The following is a 23,110-nucleotide window of genomic DNA, read 5'->3' on the forward strand; positions in this document are numbered from 1 at the left end:
AGGGAATAATTCTTTACCTTATATCACTTAATATTATTTGATATTTCATCAAATATTCCTCAAATTTAAGTGTATTTTTTGCCTAATAGAGGATATGTACCACCCTCTCTGTCCTATTAGTGACATTCAGAAAAAAGAAGCAATAATAACTAAATAATTTTAGTATAATTGATAAGAGAAATCATGGAAATACCCCACAGATAATATTGCAAAGTGGAGAAGAAAATATTTTTTAAACTTAACATTAAAAAAATCACACAGTGTTATTATAAATGGGAATTATAGGGAGAAATCATCAAATAATACTATCATCTAATCTCAACAAAACCAAGGGAATTATAAGACAGTGCTGCGATGCCATTGTGCTGAGAGAATGTTTCAGATAGAACATTCAATCTAAACCTACACTGAGATTTAATTCTGATCTCCCGCACTTTTGGGGGGTAAGATGCCCAACTATTAATTTAATTTGAAATTTTTAAGGGAAAAGTCCTTCCAATGTTCTAAAATGAGATTGTGATGATAGTTGTGTTATTGTGAATATATTGAAATTCATTGAATTGTACTCTTAAATCTGGTGCATTTTATATTATAGAAATTGTATCTCAAAAGGCCTGATTTTAAAATGTGCCCTCTACTGGGAAGCTGGGGTGAGTCAGGCTACTCAGGGGGAAACCGACTGGCCCTTACTTATGGCAAGTCAGGAAATAATGTGAGTCCAGGAAGCATGTGATGCCAGAGAGACAGGTAAAGTCACCCTGGGATTCAACCTGGCCAGCAATGATCAAATTACCTTTGCCTCACTCTTTTCCTCTTAAAAGAAGGTAGAAATAAACATACTAGGTAAAAAAAGTTCTTCCATGTACAGCTGTTTTTGCCAAGCCTATTCCTTCAAAAACAAAAAAACAAAAAAAGAACACCAACGCTGAAAGTAACTGTCAGTCACTAGATTATCTGGTACCCACATAATACATAATGACCATTCAGTGAAATTAATGAAATGACAAATATATTTGAGGTTGCAAAAAGAAAAAAAAAAGTAAATTAAATGCATTTCATATGGATGAAAGTAAACAAAAACATATAACTTCATATCATGAAGCATAGGTAGAAATGTTCTATGTTCTATAGTCCACTTTATTTCTGTCAGTATTTGAACTATTCCTAGCATATTTTATATTAATACACATATATATGGTATCTTTATACACACTATTCTAGCTGGTAGCATACCTTCACACTTCACAGAACAAGATAATGCGACCTATAGAACAGGCTGGGATAGATTTCTCTTTTGATTGTGAGATGTATGCTAATTTAAAGGGCAAAAATGCCCCAACTATCTTTTTCACTAGGCATTGCCTTTCTAAAGTAACAATGCTTCTATTTAACAGATAATAGCTGTGGTATTGTTATTGATTTTAGCAGAATTTCATCTCTTTCTTTCACAGTGAAATGGTGAAATTAAGACTGTAATAAGGAAATTAACTAATTAAAACCCAAGCCCTATTTTATATTGAAAACATATTTTAATTTTGTTAAAATACTAATTGATAAGTATTTTTTGAAATATTGGTTTTTGACATCTTCAATGGTCATGAATTTTTAAAAATGTTTTTCTAAGGAAAATTTCTAATATTAAAAAATAATTGAATGGTAGAGCAAGCCTACATATACCATCATCTACTGATCCAAAAAATTCAATAATTTCTATACTTATTTTATCTATCTTCTTATGTATATATTTACTACTAAAGAAAATTCTAGACCCCATGTCTTCCACTGCTACATACTTAATAGGCATCTAAAGAAAAGTATACATTTGGGGTTTATCAAATTTTTCTTCTGTAAATAAAAATATCTATTTTCAATATGCTATAATAATACATAATTTTTTAATAATTACTTTTGAGAGAGGGAGTCAGACAGCACAAGTGGGGGAGGAGCAGAGAAAGAAGGAGACACAGAATTTGAAGCTGGCTCTAGGTTCCGAGCTGTCAGCACAGAGCCTGACGTGAGGCTTGAACTCACAAACCACAAGATCATGACCTGAGCTAAAAATGGACACAACCGACTGAGCCACCCAGGTGCTCCAATAATGTATAAATTTTAAGACTTATTTAAAATGTATAGAAGAGTATTAAAAATTCTAAGTGGTTTACTTCCATTCAAATGTATTTTTCCTATTAGAAATTATAATCCAAAAGTATAGATAAAATTATGAATATTGTAATATTAAAGAGAAAGCAATGGCAAACTTATTGTAAGTCATGTTGGCTTCTCTGACATATTTAAATATTTCTGTTCAATAATGTAAGTCCATAATTCTTCCAAATGCTGAAATCAGAAATATAATCTGCCATTTAGATGTATAAATCCTTTACCCCAAAAGTCAGTTGGGCAAGCTTCAAATATAGTAAAATATTTAAAATTCCATAGTTTAATTTATAACATTTAATGCAATTTGTGTATATTGGCAGTAAAGTAAATATATTAGAATATCATTTCCACATGGGTTCACTTCCACTGATATTGGCTAATATCAGTCAGTGTAAAATTTGAATAAAATTAGTAACACTGATGAAATAGCTTTATAAGATTTCACATAAAAATATAAGAAATTTAAATTTATGTAAGCACTGATACAAATACTAAACTACTATGCTAATGAATTGATGCACTAAATTAGTATTTTAGCTCCAAGAGACATATTTTGACTTTTATTTAATTATACCTTATATATAATATTTCATATATGTACTTTAGGACTACCGAGAATTAAACTTTTATTTTATTGGGGTGCCTGGGAGGCTCAGTTGGTTAAGCATCTGACTCTTGGTTTTGGGTCAGGTCATAATATCACTGTTCGTGAGTTTGAGCCCTGCATCAGGTTCCGCACTATCAGGGCAGAGAGAGAGGGAGAAAAAGAGAATCCCACGCAGGCTCCTTGCTATCAGTGCAGTGGGGCTTGATCCTACAAACCATGAAATCATGACCTGAGCCAAAATCAAGAATCAGATGTTAAATCAACTGAACCACCCAGGCACCCCTAAAATTTTTATTTGAGATACAATTTTCCATCTTTATCTTTTTTCTACAAATTCTTTTATTTATTTATTTTTTTAACTTTTTCTTTTAATTCTAGTTACTTAACGTACTATATTAGTTTCAGGTGTATGACACGGTGATTCAACAATTCCATACTCCATCTTTACCTTTTTTACCTATGTGTCTATGATTAAACCATACCTTCAAAGTAATCATCTCTTCTGGGCTGTGCCTTCTTTGGTGATTTTGTAACAGAAACTTTATTTTCATTGTTTTTGAATAATTCTAGGCAAACAGTGGGATCTAGACAAAAAGAGCAAGATAAGACAAAAGTTCAGCTCTGGCTCATTCTATCTCTGAAGTGGCTATATTTTTTTATGATAGTATTAAAAAATAATACCCACTCTATAAATCACTGTGATATTGGTAATTATGTCAAAGTTTCATAATATGAAATAGTAACTAACCATTCACATATTCTTGGTTTTCTGATTAAGTACATAGCCAATAATTAATGCAGAGCACAGAAATGCTAATAATGTGAAAAAATCACATAAACACTTTCTAGTAATGGCATCATCTTTTTATTTTGGGAATTGTTTTACTGTTTATTTTAGTTCCTTTCTTAAATTCCTGATTTCTGCTGGAATAAAGTAAAATTTCTATAAATTCATAATAGGTGAAAGCTATTATTACAGGAAAGGCCATATACCCTACTATTCTCTCCTCTACATATGAGGAGCTGTGAGAAAGGAGATGTAAGCAAGACAACTGATAGGAGAGACAAAGATCATTTCATTAATTTTATGGATAAAATAACGGTTTTGCTTTTGTCCTAATGTATTATATTTACATAACAAAGAATGTATGGAAATTCTATATACATTTTATAGCCAAGAGCACTCTAAATCTATTAATTTTACAAAATAAATGGGATGATTGTAAATATAGGGCCCTATAATTTACTGGTAATGAATGATTCTATGGAATGTAAATTGGAGATTTGGTGCAGTTGTACTTTTTGCTTATTGAAGAACTGTGAGAAAAGAAAATAGTGGTGTAAGTAATGGAGTAGAATAAAGAATGGAAATTTATGCATTTCAAGTAGGTTAACATAAAACCACATTTAAGGGCAGCATACATTTCTTAATATCTTACATCATCTTGCAAAAGGATAACTTAAAATCTTTAATTAATATCTAATGCAGTAACATTGAATATGCTAAATAGAAAAATAAGATTTTAAATAGTGTAAAGCTCAAACTACATACTTCAATTAAATGCTAAGATAGCATATTTTTAGAATATTATTAGAAAAACAGAATAGTAGTTGTAGAGTTATTTTTCAAGCATGTGGAAACTGAAGATTTCCATTAGTCTTTTAGCAATAATTACCCTTACTAATAAGCATGATTTCCATGGTTCACAGAGATTATATTTCTCAAGATTAGGGAAAATACTAGTCAATATTTGGGCATGTCTCATAATTATATGTGACCTAAGGTATTGTAAGAGTTGGGTGTGTCTATACAAATTCAACATAAATTAGAAATAAGAATAACATATTTTTTAAAAATGGTGTCTATGTATTTAATAAAACATATATTACATATTGTCTAAGTCATTTATGAAAAACAATGCTGACATGTCAAAAGGAGCATTAGTCAGTCAGGGAAGACAGATTACCATGGGCTTATGTTCTGTATGATACCTTATAACCTACTGATCTTTCTACATGTTCTGTTCTTGCTATTCCATTTCATCTATGCGCGTCCTGAGCAAAGACATTACAATTCGACAGAACTGGATTAGACCTGAGACCTAATTTTTACTAGTTGTGTGACTCTGGGCAAATTGCCCTCTCTCCTTCACTTCTCTACGCAAGAGAAATAATATTAACTTTGAAATACTACTGCGAGAACTAATGAAATAATGTATGTAAAGCATCAAGACTCATGTCTGCAAAGTGTCAGTGCTCAACAAATGCTGGCTAGTAAACATATAACCACAACATAAATAAGAATAATATTTCCAACTTGGCAATTCTATTCTCAGAAAAGATCTTAAATCCTCCATAGAATAAGATGATATTAATTGATGGTCCATAATTGGCTTCATTTTACCCATTTTATTTATATAGCACACAGAATAATAGCTGTAGATCTTTTATAAATACTTTGGTACTCCTTTGGGCAAATATTCTCTCCATGACTTGATTTCTTAATATGTAAAACAGAGAAAAAAATAGCACTTTCCTCATATTATTATCAAGATTAAAGAATACATACAAAAATATCTAGAAAAGTTGTCTAGCTCAATTTACTCAAAAAAAAATTTTACTCTACAAGGGCACATAAACAGTGTTATATTTTCAATATCCTTTCATTTTAAAACATTCTGATTGCAACCTTTAATTTATTTAAAACTTACATTAATTCAAATTTCAAAGGGATAATACAGAAGCAAGAAACAGTATTCTAGATGGGGGAAAAAAATCACTTGATTTTGATAGCCCCTGGAAATACCACTGTGAAATAAGACACTACTCTTACCCTCAAAAAATACCCTCAAAAAATAAGCTAGGGTACAAACTTATTGTAAAGAGTTCAGCTTGTGAAACCTTTTTCTTGCATCATAAAATCAATTTTGTACATTTAAATCTACCCTCTGAGGTCATCAATGGCAAGTCTATGTTGCTGTTTTAAAAATCTTTTGTCACCCAGTATGGCTTGCCCAATGTCTGGGAAATAGATTTTAAATATATCTTTATAAAATACTTAAAGAAACCTATAAGTAAGTTGAGTTTCTATTATGTATGTGGTTCCATACTCAACACTTCATTATCTCATTTAAGTAACATAACTTTATTTAGGCATTAGAATAACCTTAAAATTATTTCATCTCCTATATAATCTCTTTTCAGTTTCTACAGTCCTAATCTTAGCTCACTGGTTGATCTTATTCTTGTTAACTTCATACATAAAAACCTGGTTATTACCCATTTTTTGTATGTGCAAAGTACAGCTGTGCTGTAAAATATGTTTTAAGTCTGATGACTATTTCATCATTTACTTACTAATTTAAATTTGCCTTCCCAAATAGAAACATATATTTAAATGACTATAATATACATACCCAGTCATACACATACACACAAAGGTATTTAGTAACTTTTATCTCATTTACTGCTGATTCAGTTAATAGTTGTTAATTGAATATCTACCATATGCCAGGTATGACATTAGGTGGGGAACAAGGAGTGTCTTCACCTCAAGGATCTTACTATTCAAATGGATTTTATTATTGTTTTGCTAGCGCAACGAAGTTAATGTTTGATCAAAAAATGTTTCTATTTTATTTATTTTGAGAGAGAGAGAGAGAGAGAGAGAGAGCACACGAGCAGGAGAGGGACAGAGAAAGAGAGAGGGAATCCCAAGCATGCTCAGCACAGAGCCTGACGCCAGGCATGATCCCACAAACTGTGAGATCAGGACCTGAGCCAAAATCAAGAGTCCGACGCTTAATCCAGGCACCACATGACCAAAATTCTTATAAATTATTTTTAGAAATCACTGAAGTAAACAAAACAAATTATCAATAAACTTAATTTTGTCACAGTTCTATCTATTCTAGTCCCTTTTGATCCTTCACATTCATTGTTTACCTTATCATTTTGCAACCTGATCTCTTTGTGGTAGCCCATGACTGCTCAAGTCACATTAAAAAGTTCGTCTAACTTATTTTCTACCTGGCTTGATTCTTGACTACAAATACATGTTACCAATACAGTCTCAAGCTATTTTCATCACTGAAATAAAATGAACAAGTATTTATTGAGTGCTTACTATGTACTTGACACTGTGCTAGGTGTTACAAACTGCTGCAAGATGATTCTTATCCCTAGTGTAGCCCTACCTTTAGAACTAAATTAACTTTTTTTGCTTCATCCTACTCTTTCTTCACTCAATGAAATTCGAAATGTGATATGCATAAATATGATAAATATTGAAAGACCACATTGTGTTTTTGTCCTTATATTCTTAGCCTTTAAACTTTTTAAGGGCTCTCCACCCAAATCCCTATACTCAGAACTTATCCTCTCTGAGAAGTGTTCCACATCAAAACAAAGCACTTACTCTCTTCCCTGACCCTGTTCCTCTCAATCTTGCTACCAGTCAAGCTCATTACTTTTAGGTTATTGACTCTTATGTTTTCAGTAAACCAGCAACTCACATCTTGCACATCATGCTTTCCACGGTAGTTATACACCCTAACCTTCCCTGCGTATTCGCTAAATTCCAACACAGATCACCAAATTCTAAAATTACTTCTGTGCATGAGGCAACAGTAAATACAAAAAGACAAACCAATAAAAACTCCATAAAGATAAGACTAGTCATTACTGGTTCATGCTTATGTCCATCATGAGAAAAACAGCAGTAACTTACTAGGAATAACAATAATCAGAACCCAAACTCAAACTAAGTAAATATAACTCTTCACAATTTTAGATTTCATCCTCTGACTTCCAATCAATTCCTCTTCCCTCTCCCCCTCCTCTTCTGGCTTTTTCTGTTTAAAGCAGATGACCTCTTTTATCCCAGTAGAAGTCATTAATACTGACTCTCCCCTGATGGTTGCCTACACTGTATGTTTCCTTGGCCCCTTGCTTCTTTATTAATCAGCAAACTCAGTGGTATTCCTCCCCTATCTGCAACTTTCTTTGAATAATTGACCCCCAGCCTTTTGCCCTATTTTCACTCTCATCTTCAAACAAAAATTGTGGACTCGTATCCCTTGGCTAATAAATACACGTATAAGATATAAACGGGAAGTATTATGTTAGTGAGCAACTTGTGCTAAGGTTTTTCATGGTAGAAATTTGAATTAAAGCTTCCATAACCTGTGCATTTATACCCCACTCCTTGAGGATTACAGCTTTGTTAGGTTGGAGGACATAATTGATTCCATTTCATTAAAAGTTTCTATCCTCTGATGTTTCACCTACCACCCTCCCTACCCCCACAAAGATGGATAGTCTCCCGTAGTTTTATGGACAATGTTGCCCTCTGGTGGCTTATGATTTTCAAGTTGGCATGTTATCCATGTAATATATATATATATATATATATATATATCCATGAATATTTGAAAATTACTATTAATTTTTAAGTGTTTAATATAATTGAAGTATCTAAAGCATCATTTTAACTTCTTAGTAAAAGTTTAAAATTATGGCCATTATTTTAGGCAGATTTAAATAAGGTAGTAGGATTTTACATATTGAATTGTAAACTGGAAATGTACTAGAAAGTTCTTTTTCTGTATGAAGAAAACCAGAGGTACAATCTTATACGATTCATTCACAGATACAAAATGACATAAGTGCTACATTATTAATCTAGTAAAAGACTAAAGTATTATAATTGGAGAAGATCCCACTGATTTTCTTGTTCATTATTTCATCCTTAATCTTACCTTGAGTATTTCTATTCTGAGTATCTGCTGTGACGAGGCAGTAGAGAAAAAGAATGAGGAGAATTTAAATGTCATCATTAAGTTGTACATTATGGAATTCAAATTTAAAAGAAAAAAATTACTTGTATTTCATTAATCTAATAATATTTTGATTAAACAAAAGCAAAACAAAAGCTTAACAAGGGTACAAACTCAGTAGTAAGAATGCAATTTGGTTTACAATCATGCAATTAGAGTAATGATATCCATAAAAATTATACAATTGCCATTTTAGACCTTTACCTAACAGGTCTACTTAATGGCCACTGGCAAAATGTTAAATTTAAAATTAGGTTGTTAATTTGTATGTTTGGTTGTCCTTTTACATTTGTTACTCTATCATGCCACCTTGTGACAGATAAAAAATGTTTGATTTTGCCTGATAATTATTAAGTCTAATTTTTGTCCTTTAACACAATGGTTTTTTGTATGAGCATATATTCCTTATTAAAACTTTTGCTAAAACATATTATTTACTATGCTGATTTATTAAAAATGATTTTAACAACAAAAATCACTTAGTTATAAGAATGAGCAAGAAAGATCTATACATTTCCAGAGATAGATTCTACTAAGATAGATTTTTTCTTAGCTTCACTATCAGAAACTATTACAAACATTGTGAATATCTTTTAAAAAATAGACCTTGAACATAAGTAATAATTATTTGTTGAACATTGGCTGAAATAGTACTTATGCCACTTCTAATATCTGAACTTCCCCCAGGAATTTCAGAAACTTTTATTATTCTCAAAACAGCTATTTGAAGAATGTTTGTTGGTACTACTGAAGATGAAAAAAATATATACATCAAAGCAATAAAAAAGTTTGTCAAACTACCCTGACTTACTATACTGGATTCCATTTCCCTAGGACTGAAACAAAGTCTCACTATTGTTAAGAGTTTGGAGTTACTAATCCTTGGGAACCACCTTGTAGTATTGTGTTCACTGAGTCCTGATGAACTTAATAGGAGTTTATAAAACAAGACTGTGGGAGGCACAAAGCAAGTCAGCACAGAGCTGTCAGCACAGAGCCTAACGTGGGGCTCAAACTCAGGAACCCAGAGATCATGACCTGAGCTGAAGTCAGATGCTTAATTAACCAACTGAGTCACTCAGGCACTGCTACATTTTCTTTAAAAATGTTTAAAATTTCAATCTTTCAAACTTTACAAACTGTTAGCACACAAAAAAAGTACTACAGCTATCTCAAAAAGATAAACGATGTCACTAATATAACAAGCACCAAAAAAAGGAAAGTTGACATTTTGGAATATAAAAATAAATCATCAGAAATTTATCAATAAAGTACTGTGCCAAGAAATATCAGCTATTCCTTGGAAACTAAGAGTATCTTGGTTACTATTATTATTATTGTTTAATGTTTACCTTTATTTTTCAGAGAGACAGAGGAGAAAGCGAGAGAGTGTGAGTGAGGAAGGGGGAGAGAGAGAGGGAGATACAGAATCTGAAATAGGCTCCAGGTTCTGAGTTGTCAGCACAGAGTCCGATGCAAGGCTCGAACTCACAAACCATGAGACCATGACCTGAGCAGAAGTTGGCCACTTAACTGACTGAGCTACCCAGGCACCCCTTATTATTTAAAAAAAGAAAATATATATATATTTTTTTTTCTTAGAATTCTACCAGGGAATTAATGATTAAAATAATAAATAGAAGGAGTCATCATTAAGTATTACTTAAATAATAAATAGGAAATAATAAATAATTTTTAAATAATAAATAGGAAAATTAATAAAGATAAAAATTAATCTTCTAAATGCTTCTTTGTATACTTAAATAAGCTAGAACTACAAGATAAATATAGATTCTTTGCTTTTCTCAGGACTGATGGTACTTTTACAAAAACATTTCATTGCCATTAAAATCTCAAAAATTCTCAAAATCTACAAAAGAAGCTAATGAATGAGAAAAACTCAAAACCAGTTTTTTTTAAAAAAAAGGTCACATTACTTATATCAAGTCTATGAGTCCATGAGTAAATATTTATAAAATTATAAGTAAATGCAAAGTTACATACAATATGCTAATAATTTAAGTAGTTTTAATTATGAAGTCATAATAATGTGCTGTTTCTTGCTCTGACACCTATAAACTACTCCACATATTAGGTAATGATACTAAAATGATCAAAAGTATCCAAAGAATGATTTGAAGAATCAAGTGGGATAGAAAAAAAGGGTGCCACTGAACATTTCCCAAGTTCTACATAATTGTGAATATATACACTGTACTTCTTTTCCTAAATGTCAAGTTGTGAAGCCTTCAGAGCTAATGTTCATGGAACAAACAAACTTATAGAAATAGCTTATTGAATAATCAAGCAATTTAAAAACAAAGGAATAACCACATGAAGCAGACACTCTAGAATCAACATTTGTCAAAATGAACCAACTTAGAAACAAATTACAGCATAATTCTCAGTGCACAATAGATAGAATAATCAATGAGAAAGTAGATAAGAAACAGAGGGAAAGTGAAAATAGCACTTAAGTGTATAACAAATCATTTCACGTAATAACATAATTTTCTCTAAGTTTCCTTGGTTGAGTTTTCAGAATTATTACCTTAGACGTATTCATAACTGCACATTTCATTTTGGTTCTTATTAAATGTTATTAAATACGATTTGGTAAAGAATATTTTAAGACAATTTATCTTCAACATCAGACACACATTATTATTCAAAGAGCATTCACAACCCACCTAATTTTTTCCTTAATTTCTTTGATTTCATCTTCTGTGCTCTCTTCAACATTTGCTGAGCAGTAGCAATGTCCTTAAAGCCCCTATTAATAGATTGCATAAAGGAAAAACAAATATTCAGACCATATTTATATATACATAGATATACAAACACACATATCTGAATTATAGCATACTAAAATAAATTAGATTCCCTTTAAGAACCTGTAATTTAACAGATGTATAGTTTCTTAAAAACTAATAATTCTTAAAGTCTTGAAAAATGTCTATCCTAAAAATTTTAAAGTCTCTCAATTTCTTAATATTTTAGTTTAAAATATACCACATACCATTCTTTCGAAATTTTTTCTTCTTTTTCAGATTTTAGCGAACTCTTTCTGCTGATCTTTGATTCAGGTGTCCAGGACAAAGTTCTGTGTTCTGGTCTGGCAATAGAAAAAACTACAGTAACTGAATCAACACAAGAATATCAGCACGTTTTAAAAAACTACAAGCTATTTATGTTGTTTCAAACTTGGAAATAAAATATATTTAAGTTACAGAAAAACTTTATCTTGAAAAGTAATAAAAGTCTGCCATTAATTTAAAATGTTTACATTTCAATTACTTGAAGCATATTTCAATCCTTTTGTCGAAAGAAATGCAGCCCTGGAATTTTTATTCTAATCCTTATCTCTACCTATATCATAGTATTTTAAAGTTCAGTTGTTTACAACAGTTAATGACATTATTTCACTGACACTTTTGTAGTTGTTTTAATGAAGCTACCTCACACTTTTTTTTTTTTTACTGAAAACTCCGTAAAAATCATTACATTTTAACACTGAATGTTTTCCCATCTTCTAAGCAGATAAATTTGTACTTAATTTTCATCATTTTATCACTTTTGTAATAAGTATAGTATTCTCGTTATGGGTTGATCCTCTAAAAGAGTAATTTAGCTTACCTGCTATTAAACTGTGAGTGTTCTGATGAAAACAAATTTTCTTTCTCATTACATAGCCACGCTTGAGCTGGATGGCTTGGTAAATTCAGTGAAGTATCATCATATTTTAGGGTTCCACAGAACTTATCAGAAAAATAATGTATATTAAGTATAAAATAAATGGAAAAATTCTAGCACTTATATCATATTACTTTACATGCATATTATTCAGTAGCCTCCCAAGGGAAACACATACAAAAACTGAAAATTATAATAAAATTAAATTTATGTAATACACATGTAAATGTCCTTTATTGTAGTGGTAAGGGATATGTTTTTTTGGTACAGTTTGCATATACAGAGTGATTAATAGCAAAGATCTTAAAAAATATCAAAAAACAAAAACTTCAAAGATTATCAAATAAATAACAGATATTGCAGTCCATTGACCTCTGACTGAGAATCTTCAGCTGTTGCCCTCTTAATGCATATTTTTGTATTTTTAAAGTGCTGTCAACTAGTGATTTTAGTCTGCTGCCAAATATGCAGCTGAAGTATATCATTTTTTTTTTTTTGCTACTGTGAAATAAAGTGTTGAAAGAAATCCAAAATAAAGAAAAAAATTAGAAGCAAACGAAAGAAAAGCTACATGAAAAATTACATCTGGGGATGAGGAGGAAGTCAGAGGCTTCTAAAAGTAATTGTGTTTTTCAAGTCAATAAATTGCATTATTAATCACTGCAGCACGGCATAACCTTAAGAAACGAACAAAGATGGAGCATTAAGAGATTTCCATGACATGTTACCTTTGGCCAGTGCAGCTGGTTCGGGAGAAGCAGTGTTTGTGAAGGGAAGCGGGCGGAATCTAAAGCTAGCCATTCTTTATCTAAGGCAGCCTGCAAATAGTAAACATTAATGTACATAGTTCAGTTTGCATAAATTTTACAAAGAATCTTTGAAATTGTCTTTTATACTACAAATATTAAGAGAGCGTAGCAGGATTTTTATTTATAGGAAAATGTGCTACTTGCTATTGTGAGATGTTATGCATCTATTTAAAGCAAACATTGTAAAAAATAGAAGAGTTTTCACCCCCAAGTGGGATAAAGTGAGAATGTGACTGCTCAAGTGTTACAGAAAATAAAGAGGTGCAGACTGTTCCGTGTATTTAACTGTTTGATAATTATGACTCTGAGCCAACTCTAGATGTGACTGGGGGACAGAATCTTTGATCTCTTTTTAATGCAAACTTTAATATTTTCAACCAAACCTCAGTATTGAAAATTTATGGTTATTTTAATATTACTATCATTTTTTCCATGTACACAGTCTATAAGATAGATTTTCCTTAATTTTTTCAAATATTTCACAAATTTTCTGAATAGATGGAAAATGAATTTTGTGGCAACATAAAAATCATGGATCCTAACATTATAGTCTTTAATTCAAGTGTGTGAATGATAAAAAAAATATATAAATTTAAATTTTAAAATGATTCTATTTAAGTCCCTTCACTTTTTATCTTATCTTTATTCCATTTATGTAATTATCAAATTTATTTTATATTTTCACAATGGTATACTAATTATGCTAGTGTTATATAATTAGGATATAATTATCCAAAATTTTTTTGCTTGCATTATCTAATATGGTTTAGAATAAACTTCTGTGGTTCTATAACGTTTCGGGAATTTTTACAAGAAAAGATCAGATGCTCATGAACTTGTTTTTTAAAAGGTTGTAAAATATTCAAACATTTTGGATTTAAAAACTAGAATGATTATATTCTGAGGAGAACTAAATGCAATTTTCCATTTATACAATTTCAGTGTTTCTTGACCATCTCTTGAAAGACCACTGAGAAGGAAAAACTAAGAAACCCTGACTATAGGCTAGCAGTGCAATGACATATTTTTACTTATAGAACTTAGAATAACTATTTAAATTCATGTTATTTGAATAAATAGGAAACCTCTACTCAGTTGTTTGACAGGTACATTGTCCAATTTTTTCCAGGCAAACATTTTAACACATATATCACAGTTATATATCAGTTACATATGGTTTAAGAATATGTATCTTGTTTAAAAAGTGCTATTTATGATGCAAACAGGATTCAGGGTTCAGATTTTTAAAAAAAAATTTTTAATGTTTATTTCATTACTTATGAGAGAGAGAGAGAGAGAGAGAGAGAGAGAGAGACAGAGTGTGAGCAGGGACGGGGCAGAGAGCGAGAGGGAGACACAGAATCTGAAACAGGTTCCAGGCTCTGAGCTGTCAGCACAGAGCCCAACTCAGGGCTCAAACTCACAAACTGTGAGATCATGACCTGAGCTGAAGTTGGACACTTAACTGACTGAGCCACCCAGGCTCCCTTAGAGCTCAGATTTTTTAATTCTTCCTTGTGTATGACAAATAAAGAAAAATCCAGTTCCATCCCAGGAAAGACCAAGGCCTATGGCATATCAGCTAGCATCAAATTCGAATTCTTAATCTGGTGAAAACTACTAAAGTGAAGAGAACATGTGAAAATGTGGAGATGATATGATAAAAGGCAGTCCCAGAAGATTCTGGGAAGATGGCGGAGTAAGAAGAACTGGGAACCTGTCTCCCAACTTAGAAAATGATTGCACTGGCAGAATCCATCTGATGTAATTATTTTGGAATTCTGGCATCTATTGAAGGCTATAACTTCCAGGGGAAGACTTGGATGGTAAATTGTGGTTAATTTTATTCAATATCAGCTTTTAGCACAGTAGCAGCTATTCTCTACTCCGGGGCTCTGAGGCAGGCAGCTGTTCATGTGTTCCAGGAGCAGCCTGCACACAGCTTGTAGAGCCAGGGTGGACAATCAGGACAGTAACCTCCAAGTATCGGTATCTATGCACTGATCATTGATTATTACTTCTGATCACAGAGGTGCAAAGAAGTGGGTATCCTTTGCTGCACTTCTATTGTTGCAAGCCCCTGCCCTACCAGCTAAGTGATCTCCAGGGGATTTCATGGACTGCTATTCTCTCCAACCCCTTCATTTTTCTTTATTTCATCTTTTGGGAGCCATTAAAGACTAAGATATGCTTTTTTTTTCTTAAGCCTAGAACATTAAAAAGCATCTGTATATATGTAGGAAATTAGAAAGTCAACATACATGTCCAGGGAAAGGCACAGGCTCAGAAAAGACCTGAGAAGACCTTAAGTTTGTAACTCAGGGTGACCCTCAGCACAGAGATACCCTATAATAATCAATACAAAAACAAAAACAATAAAAGCAAAAACAAAACCCCAGCAAACCTTGGGGAAGAGAATCTAATTTCTAGAATTACTGTAATTATTAGATTCAATGTCCAACTCTAAATAAAGAAATCACAAGCCTTACAAAGAAACAGAAAAGTTTATGGCCCATTCAAAGGAAAAATAAATAAATCAACAAAAACTACCCCTACAAAAAGACCTCATGGGAGATCTACTAGGCAAAGACTTTACAAATAATTGTTTTAAAGATACTCAAAGAAGTAAAAGGAGAGAAAATGGTATATAAACAGAATGGAAATATCAATAAAGAGATAGAAAATCTAAAAAGACACCAAGAAGAAATGCTAGAGCTGAAAAGCACAATAGCCAAAATAAAATATTCACTAGTGGGATTCACTAGAGAGATCTATTTCTGAGTAGGTAGATAAAGGAATCAGTGAACGTGAAGACAGGACAATGGAAATTATCAAGTCTGAGGAATAGAAGAAAAAATAAAAGATTGAAGAAAAGTGAACAGAACCTAAGGGACTTGTGAGACACTATCAAATGTACCAACGCATGTACCATGGGAGTCACGGATGGAACAGAAAAAAAGAAAGAGGTAGAGAGCATGTTTGAAGACACAATGGCTAGAAATTTCCAAATTCAGTGACTGACCTGAATATAAACATCCAAGAAACTTAATGAACTTGAAGTACAAGGAACTCAGAGACCCAAACCAAGACACATAATCAAACTTTCAAAAGCAAAAGATACAGAGAATCTTGAAAGGAGCCAATGAGAAGCAACTTGTCATATGTAAGGAATCCTCACTAAGACATCCAGCAGATTTCTTATCAGAAAGTTTAAAGTCCTGAAGGCAATGGGTTGAGATATTCAAAATGGTGAAAGAGAAGAACAACAAAACTGTTAACCAAGAATCGTATATTGTCAACTGTCCTTCAAATTCAGGGGAGAAATTCAGATAGTCCCAGATGAACACAGGTTGAGAGAGTTTGTTATCATTACATCTGCCCTGAAAGAAATGCCTAAGGGAGTCTGCAGGTTGAAATGAAAAGACTAGACAGCAGTTCGAAGCCATATGAAAAAACAAAGATCTCAGTAAAGAGAAATACGTGGGAAAGTATAAAAGCTAATATTATTGTAACAACGGTTTGTAACTCTACTTTTTGTTTTCTATATGACTTGAGACTAATATATTTCAAAACTATTAATTTAAAAGCTAGTATTATTGTTACTTTGGCTTGTAATTCCACATTTAGTTCCCCACATAATTTAAGATAATAATTCATTTAAAGGAGTTATTAGTTTAGGTTTATACAGAGGCAATTTTGTGATATCAACAACCAAAAGTGGTGGAGGTGGAACTGTAAAGGAGAAAGTTTTTGGATGCTTTTGAAGTTAAGATGGTATAAATTCAAACTAGAATGTTACAGCTTTAGGATATTAAGGGGGATTAAGGAGTTATTGTTTAATAGCTATGTAGCTTCAGTTTTGCAGAATGAAAAGAGTTCTGGATATGGATTAATGGTAACACAACTTTATGAATGTATTTAATATCACTGAATACCACTTAAAAATTAAGATGATAAATTTATGTTATGTGTATTTTACTACAATAAAAAAAATTGGGGGGAAATTTTTAAAGGTAATGTGCCACTAAAGGACTGACTGTGGAAAAGGAGCAGTATTGCCAGGTGAGAAGCTTGATTTATACAGTTTTTGCTTTTTTTTTTAATATACAAACAAACAACTTTTTTTTTTCTTTTAAACACCTGCCAACCACCTCCTTTTTACATTCTCTGGGACTCCAGCTGTTTCCTTTCTACAGCAGGACAGGGACTCACAAAGCAGAGTGATTTCTTTGCCATTTCACATAGATGTAGATGGAAGTCTCTTTCTTAAAAAAAGCTATCTAAAGTCTGGGGGAAAATGTAGTCTTTAAATTGATACATAAAAGTGAAGAAAACTTTGAAAATCATTTTTCTTGGTTTTTAATTCAATGTCACAAACTTTTATAAGATGCCAGAACAATTCTTTAACTACTATCTCAGAAGTTTCTAGAAGCACGAAGAGAAGGTTTAATATAAAATGCTAAAGATGCTCTTAGTAATTATATAATCACAACCAAAAAATATTACCAAGACTACTGATTTATATGAGTTCAAGTTTATTAATATCAAGTATATTTGGCAGTACTTAGAATGTTGAAAAAAACTTTCAAAATGTTAGGAGGAAATGGCCAAGATTATAAATATACTACTGTTTTAAAAATGTATATTAATATATCATGCTTACCACTGGACATTTATACAAATTTCAGTTATTGCTTAAGAAAACCTTCTGTTCAGATATCCTTTAACTTACAACTGAGGATCTGGAAAGCTTTCTAGTTATTAGAAGACTACTAACAAATTTATTACATATTAAAAATAAACTTGAACTTAGATTTGTAACTGTGTGTTCACAATTGAATGTTTGACCAGATATCCATGTATTTGTCTTTTTTTTATTTGAGAGAGAGAGAAAGTGGGAGAGAGAGGGAGAGAGAGAGAGAGAGAGAGAGAGAGAGAGAGAGAGAATCTTAAGCATGCTCCACACTCAGCACAGAGCCTGATGCAGGGCTCGATCCCACAACCTGGGATCATGACCTGAGCTCAAATCAAGAGTCGAACGCTCAACTGACTGAGCCACCAAAGCACTCTAATCATGTATTTGGCTTTTGATCAGGAAAGAAATCATTATTCTATAATCCAACTTTGAAAGTCTAGAAAATAAGGATGTTAAAAAGAGGAGCTAAGAAAGAAAGAAAGAAAGAAAGAAAGAAAGAAAGAAAGAAAGAAAGAAAGAAAGAAAGAAAGAAAGAAAGAAAGAGAAAGGACTACAAATAACATTCATGTTTATCTGGGTGTATAAATACACAATTTTTCAGGCCATCTCGTGTAATCCTTTCATTTGATGCGTGAAACTAGGTTCAGACTTGCCCTAAGCAACAAGTCAGTTAGAATTGAGCAAGTCCCAGAAATGCTAAAAGCCATGACTTGATGTTTTTCCTCCTCCCTTCACTACTACTCTCGTGCCCCAACACTTTCCTCCTCTTCTGCCCAAGTTGTCTCTTGCTATCCCCAAAATAATTCTTTCTAATACTTCTTGATAACTTCTGGAGCATCTTAGAATCCTTATAGTTTGGAAACTTGGCCCATTACACATCTCAAATCTCACTTTCTAAACCATCTTCCATCCTCATTGCAAAAGCACGGTGGCTCATATTGTTTAAGACTGTTGTTTTATATATGCCATGCATACCTTTTTTCATTAAACAAAATGTCACTGTAGTCTTTTCCTTTGCCTATAATTTAGATTGCATTTGTTTATTTCCCCACAATGTACTGTAATATGTAACACTCCGTGAAGTTAATTTGCGATAAGGATCAAACATAAACTCCAGAGCAGAATGTTGCCCAGCTTAACACCTTTGTCTCCGTCTCAAAAATTATTCCTGAAAACTTACTGAGTTTTACTTTAGTCTGAGAAAAAAAGATCCGATTTGACTGTTGTGGTTTTCTATATTTATGTTATATTAGCTTTTCTCATCTTCTCTAGATTTAGGGACTCGTAACAGAATTGGTGGTTTAAAATTAAAGATAACTTTATTGTTTTAATATGGTGGCTTCTAAACAGTGTTAAGTAACAGAGAAAATCTTATTAATTTAAATCGGCAAATAAAAGCATCAACTAAAATTACTGTAATTTAAAAGGTGCAAAATAGGGGCACCTGGGTGGCTCAGTCAGTTAGGCATCCGGCTTCGGTTCAGGTCACGATCTCACAGTTGGTGAGTTCAAGCCCTACATTGGGCTCTGTGCTCACAGCTCAGAGCCTGGAGCCTGCTTCAGATTCTGTGTTTCCCTCTCTCTGCCCCTCCCCTCACTCTCTCTCTCTCTCAAAAATAAATAAATATTAAAAATAAATAAATAAAAATAAAAACAATAAAAATAAAAGTGCTGGTGTAGATCACTATGCCACATTAGACTTAACATACTTATTATTTAGACATGTATTAAGTTATTATAGATATTTTATGGCAAAGTGGCCAAAATTCCCTCTAAAGGAGATTGAGACCTAGGCTTATTAAGGCTTCCGCTAAAATAATTATTTTAAAAAGGTTATCCACTTTGCACTGTGAACTCAAGACCCAAGAAAATGTCCTATTCGTCACTATTTCAGAAGTTCATTATGAGTGGTATATAATCAGTGCTTAATGCCAGCAGACAATTCTTCATGAGTCTCCATTTCTGCATGCCTTATGACAGCTTTCTTTCCAGACTATCTTTTCAAGGACCTGTGTATAGCTAACACCCTGGGAAGATACAGATAGTGTTTTCTCCTGTGCTAGAGGGCACTATGCTACTCTGGACTCACAGGGTATGGACCACATTGATTCAACTGACGGGGTTTGGACATGGTTCACTGTGGAGGAAGGCGCTGAAGTTATCTTGTCGTGGGGCTCTTTAGGCTAATTCAGTGTACTATTGCTGCTTCTATATCTGAATTGTAGAGTAGAAGTTGATATATCACATGTTTTACTTTTGTATCCCATAAGTGCCAGAGGCAATTATCCCAATAGGGGAAGAGTTGCAGGTAGAGAAATGTTAGTGTGACAAACTCTTAACTTGACATCTCTTGGATGACTATTGGGTCTATCCTCTGATGTCCAAAGCTTTCATTATATAGATGATATCCTGTTGGTTGTCATGTCAGAATGGTATGTGAATTATATCTCAATAAAAAAAAAAAGTCTTAGTTTCAACTGTCCTGATAATAGTGAATTATCACACCTCTGCCAGCAGGACTTGACCGAGAAATCTGAACAAAATTCTGGAGATAGCATTCAGGGATTGTTAGTCAAGTAATTTCTTGGGACTATGGAAGAAATATACTGCTCAATCTCTCCACTGGCCAAACAAACAAACAAACAAACAACAACAATAACAAAAAAAACCCCCTATTATCTCTACAGCTTTTTACCACAAAAAAGTGGGTCCAATATCTTATTGGGCCCCTTCAGAACTGGAAACAATACAAGATTCTGTGACTGATGATATTATCAATTGGACCCTCTGGCCTCCACCTAGAGGCATCCCTTGTGGCTTTGGGTTTGTGTCCTTTCTAACGCAGATACCAGGTATATTCCCATTGAAAAAAAGCTCCTGCTGGACTCTTAGAAATTAAATGATTGACCGTTGGAGGCCTTGTGACTCTCTGACCTAATAGTTCTGGTTTGGGGTGAAACAGCTCAGATTCAATGACTAACAAGGTGAAAGGTCTTCCAAAGCCTCACTTGTCAAAAGAAATAGCCATCCTGGCCTCAGTGGAATCCTGGCTTTGACATGAAAAAGTAGCAGCTATAATCCTCAGGGAAACATTACCTCAACTCAATGGCCTGAACCAGAGCTACTGGCTTGGAGCTACTGGCTTAGATTAAATTCACCCAGGTTCCCCTATTGGTCTGGTTCAGGGATGGTTCAGATAAGCTGAAACCCAAATGACACTTGGGTTGTGGCCAACAGTCCACAGTTTGGTCTGCCATGTGGAAAACTACAGACCGGCTGACTACAGACAACCTGTTTTGGGTCCTCACACAGGAAAATCAAATCACAGTTGTTTACAGATTACTGTTTTGATTACTCTTATGGATGTCCAATGTAAAGTCCCATCCCCTGATGAGATGACTGGAATCAAATCACCGATTAGGCTTCATTCTATGTTTGAGGCTATTAATGCATGCTAGACTTGTGACTTCTACAAACAGTTTTTTTAAGTTTATTTATTTTGAGAGAGAGAGAGAGAGAGAGAGAAGGGGAGGGATAGAGAGAGAGAGAGAGAGAGAGAGAGAGAGAGAGAGAGAGAGAGAGAATCCCAAGCAGGTTCCCCACTATCAGTGCAAAGCTTGATGCAGGGCTCTAATTAACAAACTGTGGGATCATGACCTGAGCTGAAATCAAGAGTCAGATGCTTAACTGACTGAGCCACCCAGGTGCCCCATTACTTCTACTAAATTTACCCCTTCATCTATGGTGAAAGAGGTAACATTGCATGGATCCTTGCCCCTGTCTGCTATTGAAAAATTGACTACATTAAACTTTCAATACCCTACTGTTGATATCTTTTCAGGTTGCCAGGTGACTTTGGCCATATTAACTGCGGGCCTTGAAATTTGTTTGTATAATTTTACGGTTTTCTGGACCATTGGAGACTGATAGGTACTGCCTTTTGTCACAAAAGCTACTCAACAATGAGCTGATAGTCTGATTCCACCAGTCTTACTTCCTTCCATTCAAACACGCTGATAAGGCAGTTAATGTGACTGTCCCCAGAAAAGGATCATACCCTTGCAGCTACTTCCTAGGCAATGAGTAGGAAAAACTGTACCGAGGTTAAGACAGACCTGCTTTGACAACTCAGGATTCTGTCCTGACAATTCCTGGGCATGATGCATATTCCTCTTCCCTAACAGTGAGTCCCAGACCAGCATGATTGGCACATCTTCATCTTCACGGCACAGCCTGGCCACAGGAGATTTAAGGTATACAAATTTAATCCTGGCTAAGTTTTCTAAAAATGCATTTATTCCTCTTGTCCTAAACCTTCCACACAAAAGATCTAGGTGTGAATGGAGAATGATTAGGAAAAAAAAAGTGAGGTTGCAGTTACTGCAACGGGACACTTGAATTTTGAGAGGGTGGAGGATAACCACCACCCAGCATCTTTGAAATGAACACCTTACGTTCTGAGAGGTAGAGGAAAGGGGGGGCATGGATAATTTTTTGTCCTTCAGAACTACCCCTGAAGCCTTCTTCCACAAGAAAATGTGCTGTATGGCCCTTCCAAGTGGCTGCAAGAACCTTAAATTTAACTTATTGCTGGGTCTGCCATTCTTTTCCAGAAGGCTGTGACCACAGTGTGATAGTGATTCCCCTTAACATTCCGGAGAAGTTGATCAGGATATCAAGGGATAGGCCCAGAACCTGTACCACCTGTACCACTAGACATTTCCCTATACCCATTCTCAGTCATCCCATGGGATGGACAAATGCCACCTGGAAGGTGTTCTGGTCATAAATCATCTTCAAATGTTTAAGAAAACACCACTAGAAATCATTCAAGTCAGTTTTGACTCACTGGCCAGGGTTGTTTTAGATGGCAGAATTTAAACTTCTTCCTTGAGGCCCAAGAGTCTGTGCAGTAGCTAATACTTCCAGCTGTACCTGGATTAAAGCCCCTAGTGGCAGTCAGTACAGAAACTTAAAGAGAAAATACCTGGGCTATTGATAGTAACCTTAATAAATGCATTATGAGGATAACCCAATGGATTTTGTCCTGGCTCCTGTCCGATTATTCGGGGGGACCTACTAGAATGGGTCTTAAGGGAAAATTTGCCATGTATACACAAGGACTACATATTATTGGGAGACAATTTTTTTATAGGTTTCTAACATTTCTGCCTAACGTACAAGAGTTGTTGTTCTGGACTATCTTTTCAAAGATGTTACTACAGCTAATAGACTCAGAAGATGGAGATAATCGTATAGTGTTTCCCTCTAGGGCAGAAGGAAAAATTTCTTTGCTGTCTGGTATAAT

At 33.6% G+C, this 23,110-nt stretch overlaps 1 protein-coding gene across 5 annotated transcripts in view; it reads right to left on the minus strand.

Annotated features, from left to right (window-relative positions):
- The window catches only part of LRRIQ1 (leucine rich repeats and IQ motif containing 1), a 215,974-nt gene that overhangs the window by 91,380 nt on the left and 101,484 nt on the right, over positions 1–23,110 (minus strand). For 2 of the 5 annotated variants that reach the window (XM_058741880.1, XM_058741876.1), the window contains exons 19-24: positions 13,026–13,115; positions 12,241–12,362; positions 11,624–11,719; positions 11,295–11,377; positions 8,527–8,553; positions 3,250–3,351 (exon numbers count right to left, since the gene is read on the minus strand). In XM_058741880.1, coding sequence (XP_058597863.1) covers positions 3,250–3,351; positions 8,527–8,553; positions 11,295–11,377; positions 11,624–11,719; positions 12,241–12,362; positions 13,026–13,115 — 520 coding nt within the window. The remainder of the gene's footprint in view (positions 1–3,249; positions 3,352–8,526; positions 8,554–11,294; positions 11,378–11,623; positions 11,720–12,240; positions 12,363–13,025; positions 13,116–23,110) is intronic. The other 3 variants (XM_058741878.1, XM_058741881.1, XM_058741877.1) reach the window with 2 other exon arrangements.

The sequence above is a fragment of the Neofelis nebulosa genome, chromosome 8, assembly GCF_028018385.1.
Source record: "Neofelis nebulosa isolate mNeoNeb1 chromosome 8, mNeoNeb1.pri, whole genome shotgun sequence".
NCBI lineage: Eukaryota > Metazoa > Chordata > Mammalia > Carnivora > Felidae > Neofelis > Neofelis nebulosa.